Source organism: Plectropomus leopardus, chromosome 13 (genome assembly GCF_026936395.1).
Source record: "Plectropomus leopardus strain MGB_pleo_1.0 chromosome 13, ASM2693639v1, whole genome shotgun sequence".
Lineage (NCBI taxonomy): Eukaryota > Metazoa > Chordata > Actinopteri > Perciformes > Serranidae > Plectropomus > Plectropomus leopardus.
The window spans coordinates 12,580,656-12,603,638 of NC_142188.1; the positions used below are offsets into that span (position 1 = coordinate 12,580,656).

General features: G+C 41.3%; 1 protein-coding gene across 28 annotated transcripts in view; it reads right to left on the bottom strand.

The window, feature by feature from the left end:
- LOC121955007 (ankyrin-3-like) overlaps window positions 1-22,983 on the bottom strand; it is a 161,614-nt gene that overhangs the window by 100,647 nt on the left and 37,984 nt on the right. For 3 of the 28 annotated variants that reach the window (XM_088086443.1, XM_088086448.1, XM_088086446.1), the window contains exon 1: window positions 19,778-19,953. The exons of 2 other annotated variants lie outside the window; for them this stretch is intronic. In XM_088086443.1, the coding sequence (XP_087942569.1) occupies window positions 19,778-19,900 (123 nt within the window). In that variant the 5' untranslated portion in view covers window positions 19,901-19,953. Of the gene's footprint in view, window positions 1-19,777; window positions 20,216-22,983 lie in introns of those variants that run through there. 23 more of the 28 variants (XM_088086432.1, XM_088086428.1, XM_088086440.1 and 20 more) reach the window with 18 other exon arrangements.

A 22,983-nucleotide genomic window follows, 5' to 3' on the forward strand; every position in this document is an offset into this window, starting at 1 on the left:
CTCCACAAACACTGAGGTTATTACACATAACAGCCTTACATACTGGAGTAATGGTCTTTCAGTTCCTGGCGTTTCTGCTTGGCAAACAGAAGGCTATTAGATGCTGAAACAGCCAGCTGCCCCTCAGGCAGCACAAAGTAATAGGCTGTTGAATGGGGGAGGCCCAAATCCACAATAGCAACACGCCCTAAACATGGCAGCAAGATAGGCAATTGTGGGTGTTGAGAGTAAAGAAATTCATATGCGTTTTGTTGCTTTGAAATAGTCAATATCCCAAAAGACAAACAACTACAACTGCAGGGATTCTTTAAGGGCAATTTGGAAATATATTTCAGACATTTTAAGGTCCTCTATTATGCTCTTTGTCAGGTTCAAACTTGTAGTTTGGGTTCTACTAGAACATGTTTATATGTTTTATTGTTTAAAAAAAACTTTGTTTTTCTCATTGCATCTGCCTAAATATACCTGTTTCCATCCTGTGTTTTAGTGCTGAAATGCACAGGCGCTCTGACTGGTCAGTGTTTCTGGGTCTTCCACATCTGTGCTTTCAGCATCTCTGTTCTATTTGCAGCCAGCATACTGACTGTAACAGCACTGTTGTGGCACTTTCTCCCTTTTAATACGCGGTTTCTCTCTATATAGGCATCGCAAAAACAGTGAATGGGTCTACCGTATAGTGTGACATCACAGATTAACAGCCCTGGCGGCTCCACTAAAGGCTCAGTTTCTGAATACAGACTGTGTGCATTTCTCTGTGCATTGATTGTTTTGATACTTTTACAGAATCTGTTTTTCACCTATACATAAATTAAATTCAAAAATACATGGAAATTTAACAATATGGTTATGAATATGAATAAGTTTGAAAATCTTATTCAGTTTTCTTCAGTCAGCTGTTGGAAAGCAGCAAATTCATCCATATCAGGCCCCTTATTGCAATAATGACATCACGACCAAAACCAAAACATCAATCCCAGAGGTCATGAGAGGTCAAGTGGTCAACCGGGTCAAGCATGGCCTTAAGAAGGATTTCAATATATTTAATGGGACAGAGCAGTGGAATGACCATTCAGTCAGCTCAGAGCAGCTCATTTAGATAAATAACACCAGCAGATGTCAGTGCAACAATCCTAGTCCCTGCACTTGAGGCTGGCCCTGAAAGTCATATCACGTGACTTTCTGAAAGATGAAAAAAGGAAAAAAGGGATATTATTATAACACAGTTTAAGCTTATGGGGAGTGTCTCTCTAAAAATTGTGCTGTGTTTAGCACAGGACATGGGACATGAAAATTGATTGAGGGAGTGGTGCAGGATGATCCAGAATGTCTCCCTCCCTAATTTCCTGTCTGGGTTAATTCTAGTCGGCTGTTGTCTTTCTGCAAAATGAATCTGATCCACTGATATAGAGTATTACAGAAACCTAAACTTTCAGACTGCTGGGCTCAGGATGCGTGACAGCTCACTCACATTGCACAGCACAAGGATGAGGATTTTGCAAAACAGCTTGAGCATCATGCAAGTCAACATTTGGTGGCTCCTGGACCCTACACTGCACAGATACTGTACGTAGGCGTAAACACAGCAGTTTACTTAGTGGATGCAAGCTGTCAAACAGACTATAGATGCAGCTGATGGTCGTTACAATCAGTTATTACTGATCACAAATCTGCTGTACAGCTCACAAATCACAGTGCAAAAAATACTCAAAGTCTGCAGTTTCCTTCAAAATATCATGCACAATGTAATGACACTGGCAGGGAAAACACCAGACAGAGAAGTTAGACCTCCAATGAAGTCTGTGTGTATCCTCATCATCATCATCCATACCTGTTAAATCACATCAAATGCTAGGTTAAGAGCTTCCACTATGGTGAATCAAACCAAACTCAAAGTCTAATCAAGTTACAATATCCATCAAAGGTCAGCTTCAGCACAAATAAAATAACTAAAAAACAAATTAATTCTTACTTGACAAAATGTGTCTGAAAAATGTGTTTTTAGAACATGAAGTGGTTAGACAATATAAAGGACTAGTGCAACATTTTGGGAGATATGCTTCTTTGTTTTCTCACTGAGAGTTAGATGAGAGAATTGATACTCTCGTTTGTATGCAGTTATATAACAGTTGGTTTGCTTAGATTACCTTAGCACAAAGACATGAAGCAGGGGCAAACAGTTGGTCAGCCTCCTCCAAAGGCAGCAAAATCTGCTAATCAGCACCAATGAGACTCTTTAATTAACATATTATATCTTGTTGAATACTAATAACAGTAACCGGTGGACACTCAGGCCACTTCCACACTAATGCATTTTCATATAATGGCATTTTAAAACAGAACCAGTTTTTGTGCATATGATTTCAGCAATAATCTCCATCCATACAAACACAGTTGAAAACAAAGATCACGCACACTGGGCATGAGTGCGATGAGTGTAAAAAGAAAGCAGATTGTCTACTCTGATTGCTAGTTCCAGAAAATACTGCAACAATGGCAAAATGTTGAGACCACAGAATCCTTTGCTTGGACCAATGATGAGGCAGGACTGTAATTGAAAGTAACACATCAGTTTAAGGTGGTCGAGGTGGCAGAAAAAATAGACTGGGAGTCATTGTTAAGCAAATATGGCAACATATTATGGTACCAGGACCATTTTTCATTGCTGGAGGAAGCCATGGCAATGGGAAAGGAGTAACAACACAAGCTGGATCAAATCACAAAAGGCATGTAAGCTTAGCTATGATATTTTGGCTTGGCACATCATGATTAATAAGGCCTAATCAGGAAGTTTTCAAATTAAAAAGGGGTCGGCAGTGTTTTAAAAAGTCTCCACTTTCGGGATTCCATAATGTCGGAGTAGTGTGGACACGAGGCGTGAACATGGCAGTAGTTAAGCTTTTTTTAAACTAAAACATAGTGTGGATGTAGCCTCAGTATTGAACTATTCCTATAATGCGTCACACACACACACACACACACACACACACACACACACACACACACAGTTCCACATCTGGGTGAGAACTTGATGATATACTGCCGTTTGCATATCACTGTGTAACTGTCAGAGTGGGTAAAAGGCAACCACCAGTAAATGACCGGTGGCAGGTGGGCCTATTGTCCTGCACAGCAGACAATTTTTTATCGTGGGTGGCAGCACTTTTACTTTAGACCAGCGTTAGTCCTGTAGCACTAAAATCTGTGACTGACATTTTCGTGAGCCTTCCCCGCCCCCCCTCTGTATGGGGGCGTTTTGGCTGACCGTCTCTGACCCCCCCGTGTCCCTCCATCCATCTCACACACCCAGAGCTGACTGCTCATCAAGGCTGCAGCCACGTGTGGTCTCACTCACACACACACACACACACACCTAAAAACACAACACGCACACATACACATGCACTCATGAACACATATTTTGTGCAGTGCAGTACACTTAGTGTGCAAAGCCGCCTGGGTGCACATTCACACACATACACGCACAAACACACCCAACACACACACACACAAACTCATTTTGCCTACTATGGTACATATACATGCTCCAGCAGGTAGCGTCAAGGTCGCAGCTGAGCAGAGAGACTAATGACCTATAATAAGACACAACCTTGACTGATGGGTACAGTCAGTTAGCTTGTGTATAGCGGCCAACAAAGCAGCAAGCACACACACTCTTTCCCACACACACACACACACACACACACACACACACACACACAGAGTAACACACTCAGCGCTCTGCTCTCTGCAGTTCAGTTCTGTGTCTGCTCTTGCAGCTGAGGTGGACTCTGATCTGGCAAACTTAATTTCACCTCTTCTTTTTCAGCGGTCTTGTCTTATCTTTCTCTCTCTCACTTCTTTGTACTTAATGTTTCTGTTTTGTTCTCTTTTGTTCTCAATTCTGGCACGCAGAGACTTCCTCAGAATACCTGTTATCAGAAAACGTAAAGGTTTAATAAAATTTAGGACAACTCTGAAGGTTTTGTGTTTGTCTAAACTACTGAAATGATTGTATTGGGCTCATTTCATGACTTATTTCCTACATGATGGCTTCTTTGTGGTGAAATTGACATGCTATTGATATGCATGTTTGGGGTGTGTGTGATTAGTCAACTAGCCAAAATGTAGCAGCTCTTTTTAGTCAGTACCAGAAATAGTAATCAGTCAAACTTATTGACATTATTATGATTTTATGCGATTGTGTTCACTCAATGAAAATGGCATTTTAACAATAAGGCATGTTCACTAACACGTTTTCTCGGAGAATATTGTTTTCAATTCAATTTATGTAGTGACTTTTTGTCATTTTGTAGGATAACATGCAGTGTTCATAATGCATGGCTTAAAGTGCGGGTGATTTCTGCAGCATTTAAAATATGACTTGGTTATTGAAAATCTCTAATGAATGATTTTAAATGGCTTTTAGAATACACGTAATACTTTCCAGACAATGTTTAAAAAACACCCTATTCAGGATTTAACTAAACAAAATATCCACTAATGCATAAGTAATCCCTCTCAATCATCACTTATGAGCAACTAGAAGTGTATGGTGGTGTATTTTTCTGCAGAGACTCTGCCCTCTGTATTTTCTCGAAAATTGTTTGTGCTTGGTGCGTTTATGGGCGTGTTCCCCCACAGTGCTCTGGTGAGGTCAGGGCTTTATAAAAAAGGTAGCAACCAGGTGCCAGATCACAAGCAACAGGCATCCAAGAGACATGATGATGACAAAAAAGTAAGTATAGCACGATATCACAAAAGAGAGTAAACCTAGCTTTTACTTTTGCTGGCGAGTTTATTTAACAGTGACAGACAATCCTACATAATATGCCTTTAACCATTTTGCTCAATTTTGTCTGCTTCTGAGTGTTTGCTTGCTTTCAGACTAGTCCATTAGCATTAGTTTCATCTTCTGTTTAAATGTCAGGGAAACCAGTTGTTAGGAGCATCCCTAATGCATGCGTTCCCCCACTACAGGAAAAAGAGACCACATTTTAATAGCAATAAACTGAGGATATCTTAATCACATTTACTGTGGTTTGTGTTCCCATACAGACACTTTGAGGCTATGACAGTGTAAGCAGCGACTCTATTGATCATGTTTGAACAGTCTCCACCCCCACACTCAGTCACCTTGAAGTGTTTCTTACATGTCACATTAACATGCATGTAACACACAAACACACATTCAGAAGGGGGGCGCTACAAAGAATCAAGCGTAGAAACATGCATGTAACACACAAACACACATTCAGAAGGGGGGCGCTACAAAGAATCAAGCGTAGAAACATGCATGTAACACACACACACACACACACAGTATATCAACACGCAAAATATACACTTAATCATACAAACACACATCTCTACCCCTCACCCATTCAATAAAGCACCTGCATGACAGCAGCTCACAGCACCAGTTGTTGAATGGCCCGTACCTGACTAATGACATTACTGGTGTCATGGTGACATTGAATAAAAAATATTGGATCTCAGTTCTGCCAACACATTAGGTTGTGAAAGACTCTTTGTAGCCATTTTATTCAGTTGACTTTCACCAAAAAGACTCTTCAACAAAATCTGAAAGGTCTAGATAAAAACCAAGGCGTCTTTATCCTAAAGACGAGTGCATCAGTTTCTTCATGTTTTTTGTAGATTTGTTCATGCCCTTCACCGGAGAGCACTGTCTGTTTTGTACTATTACTAGTTTCATGAAGCTCTCCTGATCCGAAAGGTCTTTAAATTCATTCCAATCAATACATTTTGTCAAAGAGACTATTATTTCCAAAGATAGAGACTTAAATGATACAGAAGTCATGCTGACCCTGTAAGAGGAATAACAAGCACAGCCTTTTTCAGTTGTTGTCTACTATCTGTCATTTCTGCTTAGTTCCAACACTTCTTTTAATTGGTTACTTCAGAAACTCGTGGGTCCATGTTTTTTTTTTTTAACAAAGGGTTGGAGCGGCCATTTGGCTGTCAGAAGGGAAGGTCCTAGAGAAGTTAAAAGTGCACTGTGGGTGTCAGGATGGCTGACACACAGCTGACAGCATCCCAGTCAGCAACACACACACACACACACACTCACGGTGACAGAAACCTAGTCAGCAGCAACACTAACAACAACCTGACTCATATATCTGCGTCTCGGAGCATCAGATCAAGCCTCCGTGCTGACAGATCGCAAAGTGTGCGATTAGACAGAGTTTCATATAGACAAAGAGGACGATTTAGACTCAACTTTTTAATAATGTGAAATTAGTGTAACTCACTGCAAAAACAGTGCCAAAAACAGTGACAATGACACTGAAAGAAAACACACCTGATCTACATGATAAGATCAGTATCCTGTACACAATCCAAATATATACAGTTTACAAGAATATAAGAACAGAAAAAAATGTTCTCATTTGAGAAGCTGGAACCAGCAAAATCATTTGTATTTCTGCCGAATAAATGACTTTAAAAATTCAATCAATTTTCATGATCATTGGTGATCAATTTACTGCCAAAGGCAATTAAACCATTTAGTAAATGCTTTTGCACTGAATGATGATAAAGAGTTAAAATGATACTATAAAGCAAGTGCCAGTAAAACTGTGTTTAACCTCAAAACTTTAATTATCTATGACTATAGGTGATCAGTCCCTTTTAGTTCTAAAATCCTGACAAAATGACAACAAACCGACTGTCAGAGATGTTTTCAGCTCTCTGTCTTCTTGCTCACTTTCCTGCGGGTACGAAACAGCTGGGTGGGATCATACTACTACTATAGATTTAAGATGAAACACAGATGAGACAGATCACAGATAGAAGGTGGGGTGTCTCACAGTTCACCTGTTTTCATGACAGCAACCAGAGAGGAAACCGAAAATATCCAGTGTGAGGCTGCAACATGGGGATACATATAATCAAGGGAGCTGGCTAGAAGCTGCTGTAGGGCTTTTCTATTTTCAATGTAACGAGTGTTTGTGAAAGCCAAACTGAGGGGAGAGAACCACAAGACAAAGACGAAGATACTGAAGACGATTTGCTATCCCTTCAGTGATGGTTTACAGGAATTATTAATCACATGGGGAATGAGAGGAATTGCCATGACTCAGTTATGTCTGGGAGAGAGGGCTCGCGTGCTGGTAATGAAATGTCTGTGTGAGGTGAAAGATGATACAGCAAAGATGAAGTTTCACCGTTATCATCAGTACAATAACAGTCATCGTCCCTGCTTTATGTTCAACATCAGCAGCAACATTTCAGCGGCGACAGATCTCTCTTTATTCCAGTAACAGGAAACACAGGCCACAGATTTCCCTTTCAGATTGTGACTAATGAATTACATTATATTCACACATTATATCCTTGATTAATCAATCAGTAGTCTCTATAAAATGCAATAAACTAGTAAAAAAAATCTGACCAACTACCAAAAACACAAAAATATTCAGTTAACTATCGTAAAGGAATAAAATAATCAGCATATATTTTCATTTGTGAGGCTCAAATCAGCTAATCTTTTGGAATTTTTGCTTGAAATGACTTTTAATGAAAATGAATGATTATAACAATAGTAATGAGTATTTTTTGTCAATCAACTAATCTGACTCATGGATGAGGTTCTTACTAAGCCCAATGTGATGTCTTATTTTGTCTGACCAACTATCCAAACTTCAAACATATTCAGCTCAAAACGATACTCCACACAACTGAAAAGCTGAAAAGCTGGTGACTGTTGCCATTTTTGCTTGAAAAACTACCTAAACTAATCCATTATGAAAACAGTTGGCAATTCATTTTTCTGTCAGTTGACTCACTGAGAAGTAGACTTATTATTTCAGCTCTATTTCCCATCTTATACTTCTTATAGCTCTCTTATTCGAATTCCTTCACATTGCACAGCCATACTTTTTAACTTTTACGTACTATTCTTCTCCTCTCTCCTCACCTCCTGTGTTTTTGCCCTTGCTGTATGTATTAGTGATGGATTCCTGGCAGGAGCATTGGGCTCAGGGGGCACCTCCAGCCACAGCGCAGCATCAATCCTGAATACCTGTTCTGCCCTGGGGGTAACCTCGACTCACAACATCTACAGACGATGCCCCTCGAAGCACCAAATCCTTTAAATGTTATTCAGCCCTTCATGCAAAAAAAAAAAAAAAAATGCCCCAAATAATTATTCTGGAATTTCTGCAATCAACCCAATTGTCAGAATAAATGTTGGTAGTGTACATTTCTCCAAACCACAGATTTTTGTACATCTCATCTCATATGTAGCAGATATGTTGGAACTTTATTTCAAAATTATGTTGTGACAATGCGGTGGTTAACACATGGTTAGATTTCGGCACAGAAAAAAAAAAACCTTGTTTGGTCTCTACAAACATGGCCAGAAATGTCCTAAAGTCTTGTTACATATATATTTTGTTGCCACAAACACAGCTGGATATGTCCCCAACTCCTTGTAAAAAACAAAACAAAACAAAACAAAAAAATGTCCACTTTCATTGCAACAAATATGCTGGACATGTCCTAAACTCTCAACAAAAAAAACCCTGCTTTTGTCACTATAAACACAACTGGACATGTCCTGAAACTCTTGTTAAAAAACACCTGTTTTTATTGCTACAAACACAGCTGGAAATGTCTCAAACTTCCATTGAAAATGACATTTTTTGGTGCTACAACAAGGATGGACATGTCCTGAACTCTTGTTTAAAAAATCACAGCTTTTGTTGCTACAAATATGGCTGAAAATGTTCCAAAGTCCTGTTGAAATTATTGCTACAAAGATGACCGGACATGCCCTGAACTTGCATTAAATAGACCTATTTTTGTTGGTCTCAAACAGTTGTCTACTGCTTGGCAGCTTTCTCACCCAGGTGTTACTCAACCCAAAAACCTCTGTTCCTCATGATGAGAAATGCAGCTCATATACAAGTAATCTGAACTGTGTCACACACAATGTGCAAAAGTAACACATGATGTACCACAATGAAAACAAAGTATGATGGTTTGGATCAAGGGACAGAAATCAGACACAGTATTTTTTTTGCAAACTCCAGTCATTGATTTTTCTTCTCTGGCTGCTCTCAGGGAAAAAAAAGGAAGAGGGCAAGAGAGGAGGACAGAGTGAAAAAAAATGAAAGCGTAAAAAACTCACCAGTGTTTTAAAATTAAGGACATGGGGGGGGGCACAAATATAGGCATGATATAAATCACCACTTTGCTCTGTTGCCAGCCTCATCCTTGAATTTCAGACATAGTACAATAGTGACTCTGTCAAACTGCAGCAGGAATCCTCTCTGACCTTTCTAAATCCACCATATAGTAGGTCGACTGTGACCCAGGTCGTGCCTCAAGTCATCCTTTAGTGAGGAGAGTCTTCATGTGGATGATAAAATACACTTTCCATCCCACAATATGCTGCAAGTGTTCACTGGTGACAGAGTCCAAACATGTTTGGCAAAGCTGCTTGTGAATAATTCAGTCTCAAACGTTAAATAGACAGAATGCTCTGCTTCTATTCTGGCTGTCTACATAACTGTTAGCGAACAAACACAAGAAATGCAGCCAGAGAGAGACCTCTCTGCTGTGTGTGTCTCTGTCTATAATGTCCCACTGTCTAAAGGTCCATTTTTCCAGTGATCTGACACATAACAAGCTGGGTAAAAGAATATCAGTCCCACCTTGGAGCTACAATCAACCTTTCCCCATCAGCCGGCATTATACTGGATTACTGCGTTCTGCACAGGCTGGCTTTAAGGACGTACACTACCAGCCAGCAGATGACAAAAGCGATCATTTCACTCTGTGTTTTACCTCCCACTGTACTGCACAGTGCACCCAAGGCCACACACACACTGTGGAAATACAGAATTTCCATGCTAAGATCACACTGCAATAAAAACTGCAACCTTTTCACACTAAATTACCTCCTTTAAGGTGCAACATAGTCTTTCCCTGCGGGCCAAACGCAAAAAAATATAGTCTATGTGTTGTGACAAAGTGGTGTTAAGAGCCACTATTGTAGCTGAGTCTATTTGCTGGACATTGCAGCTGGCTTATTGTACTTCAGAGGGTAATAATACGCATTTCAGAGAAGAAGAATTGCAGCGCACGGCACCTATAAGAGCTTAATCCTTTATTTTGAAAAAAAAAAAAAAAGAGCAGATAGAGATATGGATGCATGGATGGATGAAGTCATGGTTATGCTAAAACACAAGTTGGAGCATGTTCAGACAGAAGGTGGGATATAGGGGGCAGGGGTGAATATTTTTCACTAATCATGAATCTAGGCGCTTTTCTTCTCCCATGGGAGCCACGCACACCCCCCTCCACCCTCTGCTGCCACCCTCCACACACCCCCGCTTTCACTCCGTCCTTTCCTCTCCCTCCCCCCATGCTAGAGAGCTAACCGTGAAGAGGTGTGATTACCATTGATCTGTCCTAACACAGCCCATTTCCCCAGCTCCAGAGCCTCTGAGCTCCAGCCTGCGTGGCGGGGGCTGCCACAAGGCCAGGACGGCACGCTCCTGCCCTTGCCCAGGGACAGAGGGTTTTTCTGGGGTAGAAAACATGAGAGGACTGGGTGACAGATAAAACATGAGAGGACTGGGTGACAGATGAGGATGGCAACTCTGAAATTGGACCAATATTGACTAAATGAGTGGACAAAATTTGGGTATTTTCATTCAAAAGTCGAGCCTGGCGACAAAATTAATGACAGTGTGGTTCTACTTATCGCTGCATGTGATGGTGGAGTGGCAGGTGGTTAAGTGGAGGACAGGGAGACGACGACGTGGTAGAGGTGGAAGTGGGGGCGAGCAAAAGAAAGTAATTATCAAGCCGTACAGGCGTGAGTCCCAAGGGTCAACAGAGTGGTGTGTGTGTGTGTGTGTGTGTGTGTGTGTGTGTGTGTGTGTGTGTGTGTGTGTGTGTGAGAGAGAGAGAGAGAGAGAGAGAGAGAGAGAGGGAGAGCAAGACAACACCATTTCAAATTGGATAAGCTTTATCTGTGAGTGTATGAGAAGCACCTGCCATATATGCATAAATGGACAGACACACACACACACACACACACACGCACACACACGCACACGCCTGTGACACACCATTTGGCGCATTTAAGAGCCTGATGGAAGAGGTCTGGCATTGATGCACAGTAGGGGATTAATGAGTGTGATGTTGTAGGAGTGGGGGCGTTGTCTCACACACACACACACAAACACACACACACACACACACACACACACACACACTGCTGCTTCAGTGAACAGTAAGCTGTAAATGACCCCAAGACAGACTTGCGCATAAAACGGAAAGGGAGGAAGAAAGAAGCTCAGGGTTCCCACACATTTTCATGGCCAAAATATCAAAACTTTTCCATGACTTTTCAAGGACCCAGGATCTGTTTTTTTCTTACCCCACTTGCCCCGCATTTTTCAAACATATCCAGTTCAAAGATATTTCAGCTAGTTGGCGAACATGAAGGAAGAGACAGGACGCACGGAGAAATGAAATATTAGAGCTATGTTACATCAACGGCTTTAGAAAAAATATTTTTTGTTATGTTACATTGCATAGGCAATAACCCATGGATGATTACTGTAGCAAACTCTCACCCATTTTTAGCCCTTTGAAACTTGACTCAACATCGATTTTCTTTGAAAAAAGGCAATGATCAACTTGACAAGAAATGTCTAACAAATTGGAAGAAATGAGTGGACTTAGAAAATAGGTTTAAAAAATACAAGGAAAATGTTGAGAAAACTATATTTATAATTATATTCAATTATAATCATATTTAAAATTATTTTACAGAGTGATTACTTTTTAAACGCTTTTTTTCAGGCAATTTCCTTGTTTGTCATTGTTTTTTTTCTTTCATTTGTTCAGTTTCCTTCTTTTGGCCCACGTTCAGGTAATTTCTCACACTTTTCACTCATATGTTCCAAATTTTGGGGTAATTTCTTCTTAAGTTGGCCCTTGCCCTTAAATCAGTCCAGTTTACTCAGGTTTCAAAGGGTAAAACTTCAATGACTTTTCAAAAAAGGTTTTTTTTTTTCTTATTTCATGACCTCTCCAGGCCTGGAAAACGTGATTGTGAAATTCTATGACTTTTCCAGGATTTTCATGACTGTGGGAACTCTGCAGGCTGTTGGCTTTTAAAAGAGAATTAGGCGTTATATTAACAGTACAGTGAAAGAGGATGAGAGCTAATCATGTGTGTTTGAGTGCAAAGCAGACGTCTTCAGCTGCTGCCTTTGAAATTCTGGCATCACCTGACATCCAGCTTTCTATTCTCGTCTCTTTTCTCTTATTTTCAGAGAGTCACCTTTCCCCCCTCTCTCCTCTCTGTATCTCCTCCACACCTGCTCCCCTCTTGGCCTCTCTCTCTCTCCCTCTGTCCTTGCCTCATCAAGCCTCCGCTCTCTTATCTCCTCCTCTTTCCTCTGTCTTCAGCCTCCCCCTCCTCCTCCTTACATACTATTCAGCTCTGTAATCACATCATTAAGCAGCATTACTGTATCTCTAACTGTGTGTGAATTATCTCACAGTGAACTGCACTCACTGGACTCTTTTTCTGTCTCACCCTTTGAGCATCAGAGGTGAGTTGTTAGTATTTAAATGAGATGTATGACAGAGAGGAAAGTCCTGCAGTTTGGTTTAACTTCCGTCTTGCATAACGGCAGCAGCTTGGGAGATGCTCTTTCCAACATCTGCTCCTTGCTGTCCCCTCATTTGGCTGCCACATGTGTTGGCATCGAGCTTGAACTATAATCCTGCCTCCTTATAGGACATCGGATGGTACCAGCTTATATTTCCAGCGAGGCAAACTGCAAGAACTCAAGTCCCACATCCTGCTGCGAGGACTTTTCACCCTCTGTTACTGAGCAGGATTGGAGAATCGTGCATCTCATGCCAACAAAATAAAAACTGCATTAACATACAGCTTATTTGTATGGCAGCACAATTACACAACAAGAACTGTATTTACATGCATATTATTTTCTCGATTCCTATAGCTGCAAGCATTTTGTTTCTGTGCTTGCATTGCCACAACCAGTTATTTTTATTGCTGATTAATCTGCCCATTATTCCCTTGGTTAATCACTTGTTCCATATAACATCAGAAAACAGCAAAACGAGCCAATTAAAATGCATTAATCCCAAAAAGCTGCCAGCATATAGCATGCTTTGTTCATTTAACACAAATGTTTGTTGAAATAAAAAAAGTAAATATTTTTTTGTTACATAAGACAAATAAAAGCAGCAAATCCTCAAAATTTAAAGGCTGAAATAAAGAAATGTTTGATAAATGTTTAATTCCAGGCATTTTTTTCTGCCTTTTCATGCAGTTACTCTATTAACAATTCTCCAAAAGCACATCAATTAGGTCAAACAAATTGCACATGTGAGCTCATCACATGTAGAACACACCATTTCACATGAAAGGACATCTGGGATACCCATGCACATGCAGAATGATAGACAACCCCGTGAAAATGACAATTTTACATGTGATAAATATCAATGAAGACATTTCATTCAATGGTGTCATATAAAATTAATTTTAATATGTGGCTCCTGTCCAGTGAAAACCACAATCTCCACATTTGGAGATAGAAATGATTTAATGCTCCTTCATGGATCGAGATTATTCAGCTACGTCTCAGGCTAATATAACACTCTAAAAACCCATTAAACTTGCTGCATTTTCTGTCAGTGTGATGCATTGAGACACTTTTTTGTGTTCACATTTTCTTGTTAAATAGAGCCAGTAATGAACATTAAAAAAATATCTGAATTCTTTCCATTTTTTATGTAAAAATGTGAAATTACATCCAGTATTGTGATGAAGAGGAGGGGCGGGTGCACATGGATTTAAAGAGCGACAAGACAGACGCCACTCACCTTCAAATGACCTTTAGGCTTACGATCACGCTCCCTCGTCTCTCTCTCTCTCTCTCTGCTTCTCTACACTAATTCTCTCCATTTCTCCTTATCTCTCACTCTCTTCTCTCTTTCACACACATGCTCACTCACTTCCTCCTTCTATTAGTCCTTATCTCTTCCTCCTTCTTTCTACTTCCATCTCTTCCTCTAACCGCTTTTCTCCGTCTGACTCTCTAAAGCACACATACACTTCTTTCAGCGACCATGTGAGTGTTTAAATGATGTTAAAATGTAGCGCTGAACACAAAGTAAATCACCTGATGCACAAAAGGAAGAACCAGTAACCAGTCCAGTAACCACAACTAGACAACATGGATTTTCTTTTCCCCCGTGGTAGGACAAACAAATCTCTAAATACACAGGTTTCAAGTTACGAAGGCTCCCTAAGAAATCCCATGTCACATACACACACACACACACACACACACACACACACACACACACACACACACATCCTCCCCCAGCAGTAGCTCTGAGTGAGGACCCTTGAAGTGGTGGATCAATAATTAGAACAATCCTTATTACATGCTCTCATTTCCCCTTAGAGACTGAAGCTAATGTAGAACAATAGCAGCGGCATACAGTAGAGCGAGGACGCTGTGTCGCCCCCATCGGAGGATCCTGTACGTTTCAGGCCATGTTTCATACAACTGGTATTGGTACAAAACTTTGTGGTGTGTGACAGGTGTGTTTATCTGTTGGTGTTCTTTGTTTTTATTGTTGTAATGTTTAAACTGGTTAGTCGCTCTAGAAAAATATATATTTTTTATACCTGGTTAAATAGTTAATAGTTTAAGTCTCAATACAATATAACTTCAATTTTAAATATTTTTGAGGATTGCGAAAGCTTATCCGAGTTAGTCTATTTAGTATAAAATTCTCTCTTTGTAATTCCATGCTGAGCTGCAGTGAAGGAACAACAACAAAAGGTGAATTTTGTACTAAAATGCAACTATGGGAGATAAAAACTTGATTTGACCGAGTCGGACTGCTGAAGCATCATATTACTGTAACTTCAGATACATTTCAGATTAAAGTCTCATATTTCAGAAAAGGCAGCAGAAAGGATTCATGTGTCTTAATCTCTCTGTCAAAGTGTTACTACAAACAGGACCACTGCTGCTCAGTTGATTAATACACTCTAACTAAATCACATACATCATATTCCCACTGAGTAAATAAGAATGCCATTTACGCTACATCAATTGTCATTATTTCTTGGCAGCCTCCTCAAAGTTGCGCTCACCGGCCGTCCAGCCAGTGGCCATCTTGACGGTGAAAATATTTTGTAATACTGGGAGGAGTTCCCAATGCCAATGCAATTAGCTGAGGCATGCATGAGCGCCGAATTCATTAACCTCCATCTTTTATGGGCTGGAGGGGAGGGGAGGAGGTGAAGGAGTGGGTGGGTGAGGGGGAAGCGACACGCGTGCCGGCTTTGTTTCCGCCAAACCAGAAAGTGAATGAAGAGAAATCAGGGAATGAAATGAGGCGGAAAGGGAAGAAATACAGGAAAGGAATCTATTAAAATATGTCCTGATATTATGTTTCCTCTCTAGCTGCCTGCCTGCAGCCTGATGGCTCTTCTCCCCACAGTTTACTTCCCCGCTTAGGGCCAGGCACACTTTTGCCTTCCCTCTGTTGCCATGGGCTTGCTCTGAAGGCAGCACAGGGCTGAAATCCAATTTCAACACCGCCATTCGCCTTCCAGCAGTCAGTTCAAAGTCTTGCTTTAGATTCACTGCTGTGATCTGGATTCAGACCTCTAATGAACAGTGATGATGGCGATAAATGATGGTGACATTCACCACTGATGAGCTGGACGTGCCAGTGATCTTTGGAATGTGTAATGAAGTGGATCGTTTTGGGTTTTTTTTTCCTTCGATAAAAAAAAAGGCATAGAAACAGGTGCACAAAAGCTGGGAAACAGGCACAGAATTTCCTTGGAAGATGAAGCACTCTCAGATTTGACAGTGGAATAAAAAGCTAGTTCATGACCCATATAAGCCCTATGAGAGAAACAATAGGTACTGTACCGACGCACACGCTGTGTACCAGAACTGGGACCCAGCAGTAGGAAACCTATGCTTTACTTAGCTCTCTCTCTCTCTTAGGGAATCCACTGGGGGCTCCTGGCTCTAAAAAATGTCATCAGAAGTAAAGCAGCTTTGAGAATTTATGTAGCAGTGTAACGGGGGTTTCCCGCTCAGATGACCACTGCGGCAGGACTGAGTTTTCTTACACAGAAACTCAGATACAACACATGAAAATGAATTCCAGCATTCATACAAACACAGGAGGTGTGCACTCTCTCTCTCGCTCTCTGGTGAACATCCCACTTCTTTCAGGGTGCTAATGGTAGGGACTTTCCTCTGTGCTGTTTTTCTAACAATGTTCACAACAAATATGTGCACACGCAACGCCAGTTTGGTAGCAGGGATCCCTCCCCAGACACCCAGGACTCCATTACGCCAACACTGAACTGAGTGCTGTCTGATAAAAGCAGCAGGCCTCCTGTCCAGATATTCATCATCTCCTTCACACTTAGTTGATCTATTTCTGCATTTTGATAGTCAGTTGCTTCGACTGTGTCAAAAAATTACTCCCATCTTACTTTGTAACCCACAAAGACTTTGAGTGTCTGAATTTTGAATTTATTCACTGTATAGTGCCTTCAAAGATTGCCACAGTGGAACAAAAAAGTGATGTCTGTGACATGTAAACCATTTACTGCTAACAAACTCGTGATGCAATGTCACATTTCACAGATACACACATTAATGAATAATAAAAGTTCAGAATCTCAATCTACTGCTCATTAAACTACCATTTAGGAAGTCATAAACGAGTGAACAAGACAGTGGGTGTTTCAAAGGCCTGCATACAAATAAACAATACACAAAATATAAGCAATACAAACACTATTTTCTACTGATGTTAAAAGCTCAATCTGTGATCAACATGAAAACAAAAGTCCTCACATCATCAAAAAATAAGACTGGAATCTGCTGTCACCCCCAAGCTGATTTATCGGCAGAAGTTTTATGGCAAAGAAACAGACAACTTTTCCCCATCTTGTGTTTTTGTGTGGTATGTTGGCACAGCTGTCGCAAAGACAACTGGATCATTGTCAGTTTTTCTCAAAGTCGAGCAACTACCAACAACAGTTCCACAGTTACTTCGGTTGTTCAAAGGCCATGCAGTAACAAAAAGTCTTGCATTACAGGTTAGTCATATCACTGAAGGGCTTTAGATATGTAAACAACTTTCCTTAAAAAAAAAGCAATACACTGACTCAGACAAAAGTCTTTGCTCTCAATTATTACTTATGAACCACTAGAGGTGTGTGGCGGCGCCTGCTTTTTCCTCTTTTCAAATGAGTTTTCTGTTCAGGTGAGGTTATAACCGGTTGCCAAACCGTAGGCAGCACACAGTCAAAAAGAAGCTATGAAAATCAAGGACATGGCACCAAAAAAAACCAAAAAACACACAGAGGAGAAACGCTAAGCGGTCTGAGCTGTGGTTTCCCCCTCACTTCAGCTGGCAATAGTGTCTACAAACAGCAGCCTTTTATTCCTGCGTAATATACCTTTAACTAGAAGTCTCAGGATATTTTGCAGTATGTAATGACATATATAATCCACCTGCTTGGTGACTAATGCGGGAAAAAAAATGGGGAGGCGCACCACTCTGCATTTACAAGTGTTCCCTACAAACAGTTTAGTACCTGCTCTCTAAATATAGCGTTTGTAGAGGTGTGAGAAGAGTGACTCAAAGCAGTTTGTTGCACAGTTTGCACCAAATCGGTTGAGCTAAAGAACAGAGATAAAAGGTCTGAGTCTAAATTATGGAGAGAAACTGACAACGTAACCTATGACTGTAATGTCCTTTCAACTCTTACAAAGTCTTTCTGCATGTGTCATTCTTTCGTCATGCTATGACTCTGACACCTCTCACTCAGTCTATTCCCATCTACTGTACAGTGGGACGCAGTGAGAGTTGGAATGCCACCAACAGGGGTAAACAGCGCACAAGCAAGGGCAGCCAAGGAATAAAACCACCATTACTGTGTGTGCGTGTGGGAGAGACAAAAAAAAAATAGACAAAAAACTTTCGTGTTTGACTTTGTTTGGTGATGGCATATTGTTAAAAAGTAGCAGCATGAGCCAAACAAGTGCTAATAATTAAAAAAAAGTCAGAGATATATGTGAATGGATAGAGAGACAAAGCCAAAAATGAGAGGACAAAGACAGAGGGGGACAAAAAGAGACAGATGTGGGAGAGAAGAGATATGTGAGAGGACGGAGGGAAGGACGCAGGGCAGGCCGAGGTGAGAAGGGAAAGTTTATTATACTCATGGATGGTGCTGTGCACAATCCAATCAATACAACTCTCCTCATCTCTGTCTCCTGTTCTCTTCTATGAAACATGACCCTTCATGAGAACTATAAACCAGATCAGCATCTCAGACACATATATTTTCACAATGTATCAGCGTGAACACATATTTAAAACTGTACAGAAGAAGATCCATAAATTCACTTGACCTTATGAATGTTTTTGGAAAAGATTAGGCCGTGATAGCTCGCCTCTTGTTTATGCCGAGGTCAAATAACGTTGCCAGCAGCATAATTCAAAACCAGGCACCCATGGGCACAAAGTTCAGTAAATGTCACTGTTATTGAATAGATCTCTCACGGTCAAATCTTCCAGCACTCAATACGCAGAGTGAAATGGATGCTTTCTCTATACACAAGATTAGTCCAGACAGTGGAGATTTATTTTAACACATAACTGTGGACATACAACCTTTGATTCCATCAGTGCTAGCTTATCATTTTTCATAATTTCTATTAAATAAATAGTTTTTTCCATGATTTTCACCCGCTATTCTGTCCAAACTAAAGAGCTGACATTGAAACATGGCTCTCTCCGCGAGATGACATGTAAGAGAGGTGGAAGAGGAGGGAGACCCACGTGCATTTCAGTTCCTCCTCCATCATATGAAAAGCTTTGTCATCAATAAATCACTCGTGTATGCATTATACATGGCTGTCTGTGCATCCAAGCACATGCACAGACACACACACATGAGCAAGAAAACCCACTAAAGCACTTGTACATTTCTGAAAACCATGATCAAGGGGAAAGAGCATCTTTGCATCCTGGCCTGTTAGGCCCATATGATAACACGTGCTCTGTCATTTTTTCAAAAGATGCAAACATGACCTCACACTCTTTGCAACTCCCACAACAAGCAATGAATGGAAGCACTGATTCAAAAATTGCACTCTGCACAGGACGATTATTTCTCATTAAAACATGGAAGGATGTGCAAATATTTAAGGAAGCCCCGTGTGACGTAGTTTTACCAAAGACGGACAACATCAGGAAATGTTGAAACAGTCAAGAGGCAAGAAAACAAAACGCTCCATGTGTCTGCACAGCAATCACCTCATTTAGAGACGTGCAGCTATAAGATCATCACGTGCACAGTCACAATATTATGCAAACACCTTACATGCATACCAACAATGCACACACACACTCCTACATGAAATAGAGGAGCACCATCACACACACACATTCAGCACACAAGGTCAAAGATGCTCTTCCAACAGAGACTCCACACGTGTCTTGATTTATGTGCAGATATGAATATATGTATGTGTGACGAGGCAACCTCCAAGTCCAGATGATCTAAGTAGTCAAGCTGAGGGAGATGTAACACGCAAACACACACACACACAGAGTCACGCTCCAATGATGCTAGCTGAGTGGAGCAGATGAAGCCACCAGCCAAGCCAGCCAGCCCCTCGTCTGTTACCTTTCTCTTTTGTTCCCGGGACGCTGCTCTCCTGCTCTTCCTCCGCTTCTCCTTCTCGTCCTCTATTGCATTCACATCCACTTCCCCCCGATTCTTCTTCAATTGGGAGGCCGCGTGAGCCATGATAGGCAAGAAAAAAAACGAAGAAGTACCACACACTACACACGCGTGCCTCACCTGAAATCCCAGAGAAGTTCAGGGGCTGATAATTGACAAAACCGGGATCTCAGAGGAAAAAATCGGGGTAGAAAAGGAAAGGGGGGGAAAGGGAAGAAAAATGCCCTCCTTGAAAAGGAGAATGGAGAAGAGTAGGGTATCTTTTACATTTGTATGTATATCCTGTGTGTCCTTTCTTTAGGTTGTTGCTCTGGTCTGATCTGATCCCTCTCTCTCTCTCTTTTCTTTCTTTTTTAAAGTGATGGAAAGACGGGAGAGAAGAGACAGCAGCTTCTCCTCATCTCCTCATCTCCTCCTTCTCCTCCTCCTCCTCGTGTGTCATCTGCTGGCAGTGTGAGAGGAGCGTGTCCAGGAGAGGTGAGGACAAACCGGATGGAGGAGAGAAAAGAGACACGAGCATCACCAGCACAGAGGTGGAGGGAGGGAGGAGAGAGAGAGAGAGAATGGAGGTGGAGGGACAGGAGGGAGGGGAACGGTTACTACGGCAACCACGCTCTGTTTCAGTTTGTCCTCTTAAATGTTTCTCTCTCTCTCTCTCTTCCTCTTTCTCTCCGCTCTGGTCCCTGCTGCTGTAACTCGCCTGGTGCTCCACCATGCAGACGTGTATGTGTGTGTGATACAGTGTGAGAAAGAGATAAATTGTGTGTGTGTGTGAGAGAGAGGGGGGTGTGAGTGCATGAATGAAGCAATGGCAAAGCGAAAGGAAATGGTGGCAGGGAGCAAAAGCAGAACGGGTGAGTGTGTGTGCATGTGTGTGTTTGTATACCCCCCACCTATCTAATATCACACACACATACACACATTGACACACATTACCAGCTGGAGGTGGCCAAGTGTTGGGGTGGGGATGGGGAGAACATGCAAAGGACATGGGTGAAGGTGAAAGCGGAGGGAGGACAGACACACACACAAGGAAGATGTAGCTGTAACTGATGATATCCAGTAACCTGAGCAAATTGGTTTGATTGGTCTTTCAATAACACTGGGAGAATGAGCAACTGAACATACATGACCCCAAAAAAAGCAAGAAAATTACAAGAAAATTACCTAATGACCCAAAAAGAAGTGCAGAAAAATAATTAACTAATTTATTAAATAAGTAAAAGAATATCTGTGGCATAATCTTAAATATATAATTATAATGATTATATTTTTTTCTGGACATTTTACCTAGTTTTTTGATAATTTTCTAATCAGGAGGCACAGAACGCAGCACAAGAAAACTGATGTTGACCAGGTTTTAAAGGGTTAAATGTGCTTGATCTCATCATATACTCACGCCTAAAAATTAATGACTAAATGAACCAAAGTCCTGTCAAATGTATGAACCAGCTGGGCAACAAATGATCAATTATTTAATAAATTAACTAATGTACCTTTTAATGTCTGCACATGTCAAAAACAATTAAAGAAATAAATGCCCATTTTCCTGATTTCTGAGCTCTTGGTCCCGTGCTTCTCTAACCTCTGTGGTCATCCCACCATCTGGGTTCATTGACACCATGATGGAGAGGTCAAACAGGACCAGGGGAGCTTTTGTTTCACCAGATCACTCAGGTCTTTGTTGCAAACAGAGGGACAGAAGAGGAGGAGGGACAGAAGACGACAGAGAAAGACAACAAAAGATCCTGTTTGATTTTTGTGACTTAAGATGGGAGGAAAAAAAAACCCAAGATGTCGTATTCTGGATGCCCTTCACATCAGCCACGTCAGACATGGCAGCATGGAGACAGACGGCGCACGCAGCGGCCATCTTTATGTTTCTTCCCCCGCCTGCCTGCGTGTCAGAGGCACCTATGAGCCTGGCTGGGTCCTGTTGATACAGAGAGGCTGCCTCATCACATGCCTGTCTGCCTTACAGAAAATCTCCCCCGCCTCTAACTGAACATACATGGGAACCATATGGAGAAAAGCTGAGTGTGATTGGTCAGTGTTGCTGCTGGAGAAAGAGGGGAACAACCCTCCGGGGACAGATGACAGGTTTAGCCACTGGACACCAGTCATGTAACGATGTGAGCGTGAAATTCCCCTTTTCTCCTCCTCAAATATATTCATCCCTTCTGTTTCATTTTTCTTTCTTTTCAACCCCAAACACCAGCCAACGGCATGAGGGGGGGGGTTGAAGCTGACTTACAGCCCCCATCATGCATCAGGGGGTGTCACATTATGCCAAATTATCATGCGGTTGCTAGGCGAGGGCCAATGGGGAGGCTTCAGGGAGGACAGGATGGATGGATAAGGAGCGTGGAGAGGTAAGAAGAAGGATTGGGAAGGGAGGGAGTGGAAGGGGTGGGTGCATGTGTGCAAGTGTATGTAGATACATGGTGAAGACGGGGGATATGTGCACATGATAAACAAATTATTCTTTGTCTGAGGTGAGATATGCAAGGATGAATCATAATGAATGAACAGGAAATTACAATCCTCTAATAGGGAAACACATTTTCTGCAGCTAAATGCCACAGAAACCTACATAAATGTGCAAAAACAAGCATTTACCAGCTGCCAGGTCTACTGCCTTTTCAAATATTCATCCATTGATAAAACTCCACTTACAGTCTGATAGCCAAAGGAAGACCATCGCCTCCCTTAGCCATACTCGTAGTAAAAGCCACTGCCAAGGTGTCCTATATTCCAAGCACCAGCATTTTGCAGGCAAAGAGAAAATCAACGACTACTACAATGGAGCAGAGTTGGCTGGTGGCCGGTGAACTCTAGAAGTGGACGTTTATTGGATGTTTTCCACCGTTTTCCAGGCACAATGCCATAAACATAGAGCCAGGATAACACAACCACTACCAGAGCGATAAATCACACACGAAATGAGAAATATCTGTGTGCCATAGAGATATTAATGTTAAATCAGAGCATTATCAGGATGGCTATTTTCATTTATTACAGTAGTAGCTATTATTACAGCTTAAAGGATTACTTGACTGATCAGTTAGAATGATTGAAATTAAATCAGCATCATTTTTTAAGTAAAACAACAAAAACAAAGACTGATTTTAGAGACACACATTTAAATA